The sequence below is a fragment of the Eubalaena glacialis genome, chromosome 1 (assembly GCF_028564815.1).
Source record: "Eubalaena glacialis isolate mEubGla1 chromosome 1, mEubGla1.1.hap2.+ XY, whole genome shotgun sequence".
In the NCBI taxonomy this organism is placed as follows: Eukaryota; Metazoa; Chordata; class Mammalia; order Artiodactyla; family Balaenidae; genus Eubalaena; species Eubalaena glacialis.
In genome coordinates, this window is record NC_083716.1 from 16,999,968 (window position 1) to 17,014,883 (window position 14,916).

Sequence of the window (14,916 nt, forward strand, 5' to 3'; positions counted from 1 at the left end):
CTGGCCAGCTGGGGGAGCCCCCTGAAGTATGATTCTTCCAAGCAATTGAATTATATGTTGTTGAATTCAACACTCTCCTTTGCTTTGGGGAAAGACACAGATCCTTTCCCAGTCCCCACACCATGCTCATGTACATTTCTATCCAATTCCACAAACATTCCCTGAGCACGCAGGGCAGGACAAGGTCCAAGCATCGCTTGCCTTGAGCTGGCACAAATCTGTCTGCCCATCCAGGGCTTTGCTGCCAGAGAATATTGACTGTCAAGCTGAATTTGACCCAGTTATTGCCGTCTTTGCTCCAAAGAGACCCTTGATCCAATGTTTAGATGTGACTGTAATCTCCATGTGCCTGGCTCTTGTCCTCTGTGGGTGATCAACACAGGTCGCTACCAGTGGGGGATGTGTCCTCTGCCCCAGTGAAATAATCAGTGGAGTTTTCTCCCTTGGGCCTCAAAGCAGCAAAGGGAGAGTCAGACCCAGAGACAGAGACCGAGAGATGGACGATGTGGCAGGAAAGAGCAGCTCTGCTCAGCCCAGGCCCGGCTGAGGGCACCAGGCAGAGGAAACGGAACAGGGAGCAGGTGAGAGGTGGCAGGTGTGTCTGTGAGAGAAGAGCCTGTGTGAAAGAGCATTGAGGAGACACACCGGGTGGAGGAGCAACCCAGTGGAGCTGCTGGTGAGAGGCCATCAGCAGCGGTGGGCCAGCCGGGGGCTGCCTGCATGGCACCACCCTCTCAGCACAGAGGGGCTGGCTCCCCACCGAAGGGGGTGGAGAGAGTGGGGTAGCACAGGGCTGGCCTTCCTGGAGCCATTGTTCAAGACACCCTCAGTTTGCCTTGGCCTTTTGGTCTCATTTCAGACACTAATGGGCTGTGTGACGTTGGGCAGGATGCTTCCCCTCTCTGGGCCTCAGTTTCCTTCTGTATAAAAGGAAGGGGTTTAACGGCTTCAGCAATTTTTCCCTTGGGGTCATGAGACTGGACATCAGGGATGTCCACAGGCAACTCAAAATTGTGTAAAGCACTGTGTGTGTGTGTGTGTGTGTGTGTGTGTGTGGACACACAAATACCCAGGAATGTACTTCTCTGGGAAGATCCTCAAAGCGGTCCGTGCCACTTCTGAACCATTGGAACCCTGAGGTCACATCCACACTCACATGTACAGGCCCCCTTTTCTCCATCCCAGAACCAGCCTGTGGGGTTGGCAGCCCCAGGGTGGTCCGCACACTCACCTGGGTCTAGGTTGGTGAGTAAAGACAGGAGGGAGAACTGAAAAACAAAATGACACAGAGCATAGCAAGGTTGAGTCCTCTGAGCAGGCTGGATGCTTTCCTGAGCCCCTGCGAGCTGAAAGGAGCCTTCTCGGAGTCATAGCTAGGGCACGGGAGCACGGGGTACTTTCTGATGGCTGGAGGGGTGGGGTCGTGGATTGGAGAGAGAGGGGCTGGGGCCTATTTGACGATGTGCCCCACTCTTCCTGTGCTGGCTGGGCATCCAAAACATCCCTCTTTCTCCCCAGTGTGGATGAGTAGTGCTTGCACTTACCTGTTCCCATGCTGGAACCTGGCCGCCCAGGTACTGACCGTCTTGTCAGTTACAGCAATCAGCATGTATTGTGCATCTCTTCTGCCTGACTACACATTGCTGCATTTAACTCTTATAACAACCCTATGAAGAGGCTTTATTAGCCTGTTTACAGATGAGAAAATTGAGGCTCAGAGGTCACACAGCTGTGATAGGATTCGGGTTCATGCCCAAGTCTAGGTGATTGTCTCAGGTGACAATTCCTTAAGGTTGGAGATGGACAGATGCTTAAACTCTCCAACTACTTCCCATTGTTCTTGGAATAAAATACAAACACCAACTATGACCTGTAAACCTCCTCCCGTACCCCTCTCTCCTGCTGCTGTTTACTAATCTCCAGCCACACCTAGGTTCAAAATGGCACTAGCCAAGCTCTTTCCACCTCAGGGCATTTGCAATTGCTGTTCCCTCTGCCTAGAAAGCTCTCCACCCCACCCCTCCAATGACCATCACTAGGTCTCAGCTTAAATGTCATCTTCCCCGACTCCCCTATCAGTATGACATGCCCCCATTGTTTTGTCTCTGCACCCATTCATTTCCTCCATGGTCCCCATTACAGCTTGTAGTTTTGTATGTTTATTTGCATGTTATCTGTCTCTCACATCAAACTCTGCCCTCACAAGAAAGTCGAGGCTCTTGTCTGTTTCATCACTGATGTATTTACCCAATATTGAGCATGGTGCTTGGCACATGGCATGCCTCAAAAAGTTTTGCCGAAAAAATAAATAATGATAGGAATAGTGTTTTTTGGTGGTGGTGGTAGTGTTTTTTTGTTTTTTTACAATGCAGTACTTACCAGAAAAAAAAAGTTTTACTTATTTAATAGCTGGAATATTTTCTTTCACTTACATCAGATGTCAACAAACAAAGGTCCTTGAGCCGAACCCAGCAGTTGTGTTTCTGCCAATAAAGTTTGATTGGAACATGGCCACGCCCACCTGCTTACACATTGCCTGTGTCTGCCTTTGCGCTGCAACTGCAGGGCGTTTGTTGACACAGAGAGTATAGTCCCAAATATTTCCTATTGGGTACTTTACAGACCAAGCTTGCTGACCTCTGACTTGGAAAACAAGAGTTCTATCTCCTGACAGGGTTCCCCTTGGGTGGGTCTCGGTGACCAGGAAGCTGCCGTCAGTGTGATGCATCTTCCTCGTACCCAGTCTAGGCAGTTTGGTATATTTGCTTCCTCTACCCTCAGCAGAAGTTTTAATTTTCTGTTTTACTGTAGCCTCCTCAGTCATTTTTGGGTAAAATGGTAAAAAGAAAGAATGCATCCCGACGTGATGTATGCACAATAGGGCACAACATCAACTTGTAGCATTCTGGACAAAAATGCTTATCCTAAATCTACTCACGAGGAACATGACAGGCCCAAATTGTGGGCTTTCTACAAAATAACCAGCCTCGACTCTGCAAGATTGTCAGTGTCATAAAAGGCAAAAAAGATGGGAAGACTGTTCTTTATTAAATGAGGCTAGAGAGACCTGACAACTAAATGCAGTGTGGGTCCTTGATTGGATCCTAGATTTAAAAAAAAAAAAAAAAAAAAAGCCCTGAAGGATATTATTGGGACAATTGGGAAATCTGAATATAGACTTATGTTAGTATTATTTCGTTAGTGTTGAATTTCTTGAGAGTGATAACGGTAGTGTGGTTTTGTAGGAAAATGTCCTTATTCTTAGAAGATGCTGAAGTAGGGAGGGAGATGTCTGCAATTTAGGTGCAAATGATTCAGCAAACCAACCAACCAACCAACCAACCAAACAAACAAACAAACAAAACATGTATATATCGGGTTGGCCAAAAAGTTCGTTTGGGTTTTTCCCCAATGCATAAGAGATCATGGCAGAAAGCAACTACGGCAAAGGTTCTGTGTTACATCTATCTGGGTGAATGATATTCAGTGAATTATTCTTTCCACTTTTCTGGAGGTTTGACAAATTACAAAATAAAAAGTTGTGGGGGAGAAAGGCATGCAAAGAAAGGGAGAGAAGCCATTTGTTGTCTGGACAGTGCCTATTTAAATGCATCACTATTGCCCTGCCCTGTTTCTGCAGGAAATAGACAAGGGGTGGGGATTTTGTTTGGTGGGGGCTTGGTAGTGGCGGGCAGGGTTGGCAGAGGAAGGGCAGGTTCAGGTCTCAGGGTGTTTCTGGGCCTGGGGTGCTTGAACAGGGAACAGATGACATTGACATCTCTGGGCATGAGTGGCAGGCAGGCAACAGAGAAGAGGCATGAGGGGTCCCTGAGGACAAATGTTACCCCTCCTTCAGTCTCACCCTCCTCACAGCCAGTCAACACAGCCTTGATCCTGGTCCTTTGCCTGCCTCACCCTCCCTCCATAAAGCTTGTGTGGAGGTCAGGGCCCGTCACTCTCTACCTGTCTTCATCCAGCCCTTCAGGACCTGAGCCAGGGCGAGAGCCCCAAATCTTAGCTGGAAACTGGAGCTTGAGGGAGAGTCAGGTGCTGCGTTGCCCACAGCCAGCAGGTGGCAGACGTGCCCTTCCCAGGAGTTGGAGCTGGAGCTGGAGCTGGAGCTGGGGCTCAGATGGAAAGCAAACAAAAAGAAAGCAGGACCTTCCTGGCCTGGGGGCACCTTCAGATCCCACGGGCTCTCAGGGGGTCTGAAGCAGCTGCCGCCCAGCTGTGCAGCTTGGGCTGCATGTCAGGGTGTCCCAGGGGTCCGAAGCAGACCCCCTCATTTTGTGGATCAATGGATCCACCCTCAGAAAGAGGCTGTGGTGAAATGTGGACACTGGCAGCCCAAACACCAGGCTGGATATTGGGGGACAAAACTGGAAAGGCTAGGACAATAGCCAGTGATTTATGCCGTATACCTGGATCCTGAAACTAACCTGGATAATGGCGAGGGGCTGAGGGGAATGGATAGACACAATATTCGCCTCCTTTCATCCCATTATTCCATTCCATTTTTCAAAAGAGACAGGGAAATAAGAACTCCTATGCCTGGGACTTGCACATCTAAAGAGGAAGGTCATCGATGCAAAAGAAGTAGGAAGAGGAGCAGGAGGGGACAGCTATGATCTCAGCTCACATTTATTAAGACCTGACAGTTGCCAAGGACTGTGCTAAATGATTTATGTGCATTTTGTCTCTTTTATTGCACAGAATCCTTGATAATTGAAGTACTATAATTATGCCCATTTTAGAGGTGAGAAAACACGTTTGCAGAGATTTAAGTTGCCCAAAATTACTCAGCTAGTAATTGATAAAGCCAGGCCAGAAAAGAGCCAGTCTAACACCAGAGCCATTGCTGCGAGGGATGAGGGACCCACAGCCTGCAAACATGGTGTTGAAAAGATGGAGAAGGAAGTGGGAGAGCTACTTAACCCTAAGAGAAGCAGGGCATTGAGCCCGGTGAAGAGATTGGGTCCTTATTCTTGGAAACCTTTGTGAAAATCTTGTCCAGAGTTGCCCAGGCCTGGCAGACACAGAGAGAGCCACTAGGTCCCATGGACATCTGGGGAAGGGACGAAAGTCATCTGCAACTTCAGCCAGTCCACTGTGGCAAACACATCTCAGCAAACATCTTCACCCAGATCAAAAGGCACACAAGCCACTGCCTGCTTCTTCCACCACATTTATTCCCAGTCTCACCAGGGATGAGTGGTCACAACTGCCTCAGCTCCTCTTAGAGGGCTGGGAATAGCTGCTTCTTGCAAGTGGAAAGGTAGCTGCTTTGCAATAGATTCAGAGAGACCTCTCTAGATCCAATTGCTGGTCCATCTACAATCGGGCTTTCACAATGGACCCGCGGTTCAGGACTTTGACCTTCCCCAGTTAGAAGCAAATTATTAGCAATGTTAATATCCCACCCCCCAGCCCAGTCACCAGGGAGCATGTCTCATGATCTGGTGTCTTCTAGGCTCAGGATGGTTGGTGGGGAAGGCAGGGAGGGGCAGAGAGAAGGATCCTGCTTCGGAGTCTTACTGATTTACAGTGTAATCTCCTTGAGGGTGGAGGGAGTTGATGTCTAATCTCTTCTGTCCTATCTTTAATCTAGTAATTATTTCAACTCAGGTTCTTCCTCTACCTTTCACAATTCTAGACCTTCTTGGAAACAAAACAAAAAGGCAGAGGCTAAAAGTCTGCCTTGATGGGTTCCAGGAATTAACTGATAGGAAATATTCTCAGAGGACTGGGAAGCAGTAGAGGGGAGAGGTGGGGCTAGACCTGACCTTCAGGGCTAGAAGCTTGACTTAGAATGAACCAATAGCAGAAAAATCTTTCACCTGGTAGGTAAGAGATTGGGACTCAAATGCCAGCCATCTCTTTCCCTGCAGTTATTCTACCATGACCGGGTGGTAGACCAGATGTCACTGCACACCAGGAAAAGATTTGCATTGCTCCTAAAGGTAGCTGGGGAGGAGAGAACTCTGCACTGTGGCCAGGTGAGGGTGAGGCTGCTAGGCTGGAAGGCAAGCCAGGGACAGGAGTGCACAGCTCAGCGGGGCCAGTCCCCACTGCTGGACACAGAGCTCAAGGTTAGGGTGAGAGGCGGAGGTGACAGAGGACAGGGGTTGCCAGTATCCCAGGCACCATCCCAACTGCTGCCTCACAACATCCTCCCACTCTGGCCCCTCCTGCAAAAAGCTATGTCATGAGATGAACAACTGTGCAAAGCCTCAGTCATTTTTTTTTAATTGTAAAATATATACTACATGATATTTTTCATTTTAACCATTTTTAAGTATACCATTCAGTGGCATTAATTACATTCACAATGTTATGTAACCATTACCACCATCTATAGCCAAAACTTTTTCATCATCCCCAGCATAAAGTCTGTACCTATTAAACAATGACTCTCTTCCTTCCTCTTCCAAGCCTGTAGTAAGCTCTATTCCACTTTGTCTCTATGAATTTGCCTGTTCTAGGTACCTCATGTAAGTGGAGTCATACATTATGTGTCCTTCTGTGACTGGCTTTACTTCATTATGAATAATGTTTTCAAGGTTTGTCCATGTTGTAGCATATCTCAAAAATGTGTTCCTTTTCATGGCTAAATAATATTCCATTATATATCACAATTTGTTTATCCATTCATCTGTTGGTGGATACTTGGGTTGTTTCTATCTTTTGGCTATATGAATAAGACTGCTATGAACATTGATGTACAGATATCTGTTTGATTCCCTGGTTTCCATTCTTTTGGGCCAGTACCAGAAGTAGAATTGCTGGGTCATATGGTAATACTGTGTTTAACTTTTTAAGAAACCACCATACTGTTTTCCACAGTGGCTACACCATTTTACATTCCCACCAGCAATAAATGAGGGTTCTGATTTTTCCACATCCTCACCAATACTTGTTATTTTCCATTTTTAAAAGGTTCTAGGCATCCTAACAGGTATGAAGTGGTGGCACTCAGTCTCCTTTGTAGTCACAAGGAATCTCATCCTTGCTTTAGCACACAAGCTGTGCAACGCTGTCCCAGGATCGGCAGCTTCCCTGTGGCTTTGCTTTAATCTGAAACTCAGGGTGCGGAGGGACTGCTCTAATGGGGAAATCCAGAGGCCAAAGGAGAAGGCACCAGCCAGTGGTCCCTGTGGGTGGTTTCCTTCCTGAGGGCCTGCATGAAGCTGTTCACAGGACCACAGCGATGAGCCAGGAGGCACTGTGAAGAGAAGCTGGCCTAGACCCTTTATGTGCAAAGGAGGAAGCTCAGGTCCAACAGGGTGACATGGCTCCTGTAAGGACGCGAGTGGGTTGGGCCAGGGAGGAATTCAAGGCCGGGTCGCCTCACTGTGAGGCTGATCACCTGTGCCTGGCTCAGAGCCACCTGTACAGACCTCTGCCCAGTTAACTGGAGACTGGACTGCAGCTTCACGTGGCGAGCAGGGCTGGGGCAGGGCAGAGAGGAGAGTCCCGTTTGTAGACCCTGGGAATTTCCATTTTTATCTGGGGAGCTTTTGATAAGAATTCAGATCCCTGGGCCCCACTTGCAGGGTTGTGCTTCCATGGGCCTGGAGTGGGCCCAGAACATGCATTTTCTATCAGCCCCCAGCTCACTCTGCCCTCGGCCACACTTCGATTTTACCTCTCTTAGACCTGAGGCTCCTGGCCAAGGAGATGGGTGAGTCTATCTTTGCTCCCGTGCAAATTGTTGAATCTCTTTGTGCCTCGTTTCCCCAGCGAAAAAAGAAAGAATTCCCTTACCCAACCTGATGTTTGATTCAGGGGGATTTGTCTGCCCAGGGAGAGCACAGCATTTGCAGTGGGTTACTCTTCAGGTAAGCACTTAGCGAGAAATATTGGTACGAATGGCTCATCCCAGGACTTGCGGGGAGGGGGCTGAAGGATTGGTGGTGAGACCATCCAGGATAAGGAGACTGGATAAAAACAAACACTCATTTCTGGATGTGACCATGCACTTCGGAACCCTTTGAAAAGGCAGGTGTACAAAAAAAAGAAACAGAAGAGCCAGTGGGGGTGGAGTCTGAGGCCCACCACATGGGCACAAGCCCCCATATTCACCTCCTTGGCCAGTCGGTTCTCAGGAAAAGCCCAGGGGTTCTCAGGAAAGTAACTTCCCATTGATGGGAACCAACTCCACCCCTGAAGCTGTCTTTACTTCTGTGCTTTCTCTGTTGTGGGACATGAACCGCTGCAGATACCCAAGCTGGTCTGGGTGGTGCCTGGCCAGGGAGAGACATCACATCAAAACACAGCGTGAGAGAGTCATTCCCTTCTCAGTTTTACTGTCATCTCTTCCAATCCCATCACAAAGACAGACTGGGGTGGCGCTGGTAAGTCCCTCCCCTCTACTTCTTGCTAGTCTTCCCTCCTAACAAGGAGAAAGCAGGCGTCAGCCCTGCGTTTTAGCGTGACAGCCGCAGCCAGTTAGAACTCAGTGGCATTGTTTCATTTTCTTTGATTTTCCCATTTATAGTAGTGATGGTTTCCTTTAAAAATATATCTATCTAGGTAGACAAAAAGTGAGTCTATTCAACAAAAGTATTAAGAAACTAGTCTGGGCTTTGGCAAAATTTCTGAAGATGGATTCATTCATGACTAAAGTTTTGAAAGCACTGAGCTAATGGGTTAGCCATCTAGCAAGACTTGATCTTTCTGGTGTCGGAAAGAAAAGCTTCGGGGATTGTTGAAGGAGCCTCCGGATGGGAGTGGCTTTTCCTCCTGCCTGAAACTGGAGTCTGAGGCCACTGTCCCTCTGGACACCTTCCATTCCACATTGAAAGTCCCAGTCATTTCGGGGTAGTGCCTGGCATGGCAACCTCTAACACAGTGGTTATGAGCATGGAACTGGCATCAGGCAGACCTGGGTTTGAATCCCAGCTCTGTAACCTCGCAGGGGGGCCATTTGCACAGATTACTTAATTTCTGTAAAGCTTAGTTTCTTATCTGTAAAATGAGGATAACAGTGGTCCTTAACTCATAGGGCTGTTGGGAAGCTTTACATGAGATAATAAACATAAAGTACACAATACCTGACATATGGTAAAGACTTGATAAACTTAATAAATACTTGCTGCTATGATGATGATTATGATAATTAGCCACTGTTGTCAATGAGTTTGAATTTTTATTTTTTTCAAATTATTAAGTGATTGAGGGGAGCTCACTCAGCACAAACTCTTCCTCGAATTTGTTCATCAGGTCACAAGCACGTCACACCAGCCCCCTCCCCTCATTTTTCCTGGGATCTTTGCCAAGTCCTAAGCCAGGAAACCTTGTTATATTAATTATGAAGAAAAAGCATGTTTTATTTAAAATCCCTGCTGCCGAATATTCTGCCATGCTGTTTCTCTGTGACAGCAGAATTGCTTTTGCATTTAGGAAACTCTAATGAATTGAAAATATAAATATTATCTGTGCCTACACACACATGCGATTTCCTGCGACCTGATTTCCCTAAATACCAGTGTACACTGCCAAAGCTAATGAGTTGGACTTGTGCTTAGGATCAGGTTTTTTTAAATCTATAAGAACATGCAGTGCAACTCAGTCCCTCTCTTTTCCATAAGACTCTGAATGGGTTACAGCAAGAGGAAGTGATGTCTCCTAGGCCTGAAAGAGACTCTGACATTCCGGAGCATCGACGCTTTGAAAAAGGTGGTTCGTGTTATCCCATCCAAGGCCTTGTTTGGTCCTGGGGGCCGGCTAGATTTGGATGCTTGAATTAATCAAGACACTGAGCCCTGTTACCTGACCATCCAAAATTGGCTCTAATACCTCAGCATCCACAGTGTTTCTAAACAATAACCAGACACGCAGGCTCTCTCTCCATTTCTTTCTCTTTTTGCCTCTCTTTCCAAGGTAGAACGAGGTAGATAATGCACACCTATCAAGCAGAGAGGGTGTCAAAAAGAGAGAGTGCTGGGGTCTGTGGGATCTGGGAGGCTTCAGCTTCTAATATCAGAAGCAGTAGTTCCTTCTCCCCTTGGTGCCATGCAAGAATGGGAGCCTGTGTTACTAGAATGCCTGATTTTCAAGAAAAGCTGGGGATCTGTATTGTTATGTGAAATGTTCTGATTCTCAGATGTCACCAAGCAATTGAAAGGAAATGAAAATACTCTTCAGGCTGAACTTCTACCCACCAAATAAAACTCGGGCTGTGAGTAGAAGGTACCCCAAGCTGCCAATTTGCAACCTCTGGTCTATGCAGACATTTTTGTGACTCTCTATCTAGGAGAATTCTGGAGTTCTAGAGTTCTTGGACTCTGAACTCTAAACTCTAAACTCTAGGGTTTAAAAATCTTAGAAATGGGAGCAAACATGCATTTTAATTGTAAGGCCCGCTGTTGCAGATGGGCTGAGATAAGCAGGGCAGACCCGACAAGCTTGTCCTCTGGCTTATGACCCTAGAAGAGGTCAAATTACATTATGGCTGAGGCCAGTGGCACCGCAAATCACCCTTAGAACCACAGCAAGAAGAGATGTCTAAGCCCTGGGGACGGGGCACATACAGTTGAGCGGGCCTCCTGTGATGGGCGAGGAATTGGACAGAGCTGGCTCTCTGTCCTGGCTGGGAAGTTAGTTCAACATCTTTGGGCTTGTTTCTCCTTCATAAAACGGGAATAACAATACAAGACTGTGCTGGGGACAGGTGTTCAAAACAGACAGGTAAGGAAAAACAAATCTAGACCAGACCAGGAAGGCACTAAGAAGGATTCCCTGGAATCCATGGCAACTATATTTGACTGCACCTTTTTTGGATTGTGGATATCTGAATAAAAACCTAAGTTAAAGACAAGCCTACAGAGAAGTCTTCATAATTTTTGTTGCATGATCTGAACTCGTGGGAGGGTCTCCAGGCATCTTTCCAATGGGCAGCAATCAGAGACCCTTTGCTTTAAAGTTTCAGAGGCACATGAGTCTGTTATGCTCCAACCAGCAAAGAGGCCCCTGGTCTAAGAGCCTCCCATCCCTTCAGGAAGGACCATGCCCTGAAGCTATATGGACCAAAGAAATCTCATCCTCAGCCAGGGCCCCAGGCAAGAGACCTTATCCAGACAGATGGACACCAGCCATAGTCTAGGACTCAGCTCTGCCACCTCCCAGCTTTGTGACTTGAGGACACGTTACCCAGCTCCTGATCTGTAAACCGAGATCAATAACAGTACCTATTTCTTAGGGTCCTTCTGGAGGACCCAAAGGCCAATGCATCAAAAGCACAGAGCCTGGCACACAGGATTTTTCATTAAATGGTAGCAGTTGGTTATTATTTTTAGCTACATGGGGCAGAAGAGGCCACCCTATCCATTGGGCTATGTGGCCCCTTCCTTCCTGCTGATGCCTCAAACTCTCTAGACATCTGAGTGAGTTGGCCACTTTCCCCTGGATGTCTGTGTACTGGCCTATGCGACACAAGCCGCCCTCCCGACCACCTGTCTGGCACACATCTGGAGTAAGAAAACATTCCAAAGCCCTGAATCCCCTCTTTGGAATTGACTAATCTCATTGCCTAAAGGTTATCTCTCGTATTTTCTCTTTTATCCATTATTGACTTATATTTTCATCGCTGACCCTAAAATTTCACTGGGGCTTGCAAAAAAGGGATTTGGGGGGAACATTATCTTTTGGTGAATTTCAAACAGACTGCATCCACTCTCTTCCTTGCCTGCAAACTTTAGGGTCTAATTCTTTCTGACTGGTCCTTTCTCTGGGCCCCTTGTGAACCTCTGTTAGTTTCCATCGCTTTTCTCTAGACTTGCGGTATTTCTGCAGGATCTTGGCCCCAGACATCCAACAACAATCAGTGATGTAGGGGGTTTGATAACAACCGGTCATTGTAGCCACACCACACACACACACACACACACACACACACACACACACACAGGTCATCACTGGAAAAGAAAACTCTTCCAGAGGTGAGTCATTGGCAGCTTAATATGGAACTAAGGTAGATGTCTGAGTACAGTTTACCGAAGGGGGAGGAGAAACTGTTGTTTTTAAAGTGTGCTAATCAGAAAACCTGGAATTTAATCTGTTTCCTGCAGGAAAATCTCTATGGAGTGAAATGGGAAATAAGATGCAAAGGCATTTAATGAGATAAATAGGTTATGACTGTTATTTCAGTTCTCACCCCTTTCTTGTTCTCTATTCAAACCCCCTCCACTCCAGCAAAGGGGCGCATTCTCTGATTTTTATAGAGAACTCGTATTCACTTTGGAAATCTCAAGGGAAAAGAGCTCACATTTATTGAAAGCCACATGCATTGCCCCATTTAATTGGTCTCGACCCTCCCCAAATCTGGGGGAGATTATCACTAGGTTTGCAGTAGAGGAAGCTGAGGCTCAGAGAGATGATGTTACTTGTTACTTGTTCCGCAGCTAGAAGGCGGCAAAGCTGAGATTCAAACCCTGGCTCCCAAGCCCACACTCATGCCTCCAACCCATCCAAGAGGCGCGACGTCCGGTGAAGGCCCTCTCTCACATGTCCACAGAGACCCAGCTAACACTCTTGGACCACAACGGCGCACAGCAGGAGCCGACACCTCCACAACTCCCCTGCTCCCGAATGTCTTGAGTCCCCCATGTGAGAACCCCTGATGTCCCTTTCCTTCCATTCTCACCACGACCTCCCTGGGGCCCCTGCTCCTCTCTGCCCCATTCACTACAGCCATGGTTACAGGGTGATGGGAGAAAAAGTGCTGCCAACAAAGCTTCTCTCCAAATCTAATCCATCTAAGTAAACCTGTTGCCAGCAGGATTCTCCTCTAGAGCCAAAGCACAGGGATTCTTACCCTAGTGTCACCTGAAATAGCTGGAGAACGTGGTATGTGTGTTGGCATGTACAGAGAGAGAGTTTGTAGCTTTCAGCAGCTTCCCAGAGGGATCTCTGAGATCCATGCCAGATCACAGCACACTGCCTTAGCGGATTTTCTTGATCTGATCTCCTTAGTTGGAAGGTGTTCATGGAGACTCTGCTCCAAGGGGGTTCAAGTCAATTGCATGGCTTCATGGAACTGGCCCTTAACAGCAACCAACATGACAGGCCTGCATTAGCCCTTGAAATCAGGACATATTCGACCTGGCAACACCAGCCTTTCACAACTAGAGTTTCTCAGCACTCCTGGCCCAGCTGGTTTGGTCCTCCTAATAACCTCAGATTGTCTCAACTACAGATATTTGAAAAGAACACTTACCCCGAAGGCTGTCTTTCCCGCCAGAAACATTAACAGCAGAACATGGAGATCAGACATTCTGGCAAACATCTTTGTAGTTTAAGAACTCTTGTTTTGCTCTAAAAACAATTTCTTTTGTTGTCTATGCCTTTAGGGGGGAAAGTGTCAGTCTCCAAGGATTCAGGAACAAATGAAGAGGATGCAAATTATTAACTAGGCATCAAATACTGTTTAATGTTTAATGTTTTGCAAACCAACTATCTTGATTAAACAAATGGTAACTTTGGGGCTGGGCTGAGTCATGGGGGTGGTTTCTTTTCTGGAGAGAAAGCAGCAAAGTGCCCCTGGCTGCTGGGGTTGCGGGTGAGGGGGTGGCTGCTGAGGGTTCAGTGCAGAAGGCCCGATGGTTCACTAGCATCCCAGCCACTGGGTGAGAGCCCTAATAGGGTGAGACTCCTGCCACAGGCCTCTGACATTGCTGATCTGAACAGAATGTTAATAGAGCTCGGATTCACCAAATCTCACACAGAATTAAGGCATGGATGGGCTCCTAATAACATCACGCTTTATATTCATGAAAAATAAATTAAAGGATGCAAAACTGCTATTGACAAACATTGATTCTGGGCCCTTTGAAGCATTGCCCATGGTTGCTTGTTGGCTTCAAAAGTTTTCTTTTAAATTTCATTACATAAGGTTTTAACTTTTTAATTAGTTTTTTTTTTTTTCCTTTCATTGGAGTCTTTCTTTAATCAAGAGGGGGAAAAAAACCCATGGTGCTCATATTTGGGGCCAATTGTTTCCTACGTTCCTTTTATAGCTGCACTGGTTACAGGTAGCACTATGTAATCCAGGTTCTGAAACCCTGCTGCCGACTTAGGCGGGGGCTCACCTGGGCCTCCTGTTCACCCATTTGCCATCCCTACTTGGCACGTGTACTTGGACTCCTCAGTGGCTGCTTCCACCTTTGGAGGCCAGGTTGCTGGTCATGGAGGGCCCCAAAGGTACCAGCCCAGGAGAAGGCCAAAGTCAGTGCCCCAGCCACCAAATAGACAACCCTTGAAGGACAAACCAAGTCCTGCCACCTTACTTCCTAAATTACCCCCAATTTGTCCTTTGTTCTCTTTTTTTTTTTTTGTCTCCACCCTCATTTAGGCAGCCATCAACTCACTCCTGGTCAACATCCATCCGATCCCTATAATACATGCACACTTTTCTGGAAAAGATCTTCTCTAACCTTCCTCTATTCTTCCCCTAATCCTTATTCCACCTCTAACTCTGTTCCTAACTCTAACCCTGATCACTCTTCAGCAAGTTCATTTAGATAGCCACCTAGTTCATCCATCTTTCGGATTTCAACCCAAACATTACTTCCTCAGAAGCCCTGCATGAGTTTTTCCTTCATGGCACTTATCAGGGTCGTAATTGCATACCTGTATAGCTCTTCCATTAATATTTGTTTCCCCACTGCCCCCGATGGACCGAAAGCTCATGAGGTGGGCACTCTGTTTTGCTCACCATTGAATTCCTGGCAGGGATGCCTGGCACATGGCTGGCTCATGACAGGTGTTCAATAAATACATCGTGAATGAATGAGCAAAGGAATAACTGCTGTCTTACAGTGATAGTTGGATACTTTGTAACCTGGGCGCCTTAGATAGCATAGCCAACTCAACTTGAAAAGGAAAACTGCGTATGGAAAGCTAAAGTATTTGTGCACT

General features: G+C 47.0%; 1 protein-coding gene across 1 annotated transcript in view; it reads right to left on the reverse strand.

Annotated features, from left to right (window-relative positions):
• The window catches only part of HABP2 (hyaluronan binding protein 2), a 37,514-nt gene extending 24,181 nt beyond the window's left edge, over positions 1-13,333 (reverse strand). Inside the window, exons 1-2 of the mRNA XM_061193256.1 lie at positions 13,217-13,333; positions 1,232-1,268 (exon numbers count right to left, since the gene is read on the reverse strand). Of these exons, the coding sequence (XP_061049239.1) occupies positions 1,232-1,268; positions 13,217-13,285 (106 nt within the window). The 5' untranslated portion in view covers positions 13,286-13,333. The remainder of the gene's footprint in view (positions 1-1,231; positions 1,269-13,216) is intronic.
• Between the last annotated feature and the right edge of the window lie 1,583 nt (positions 13,334-14,916).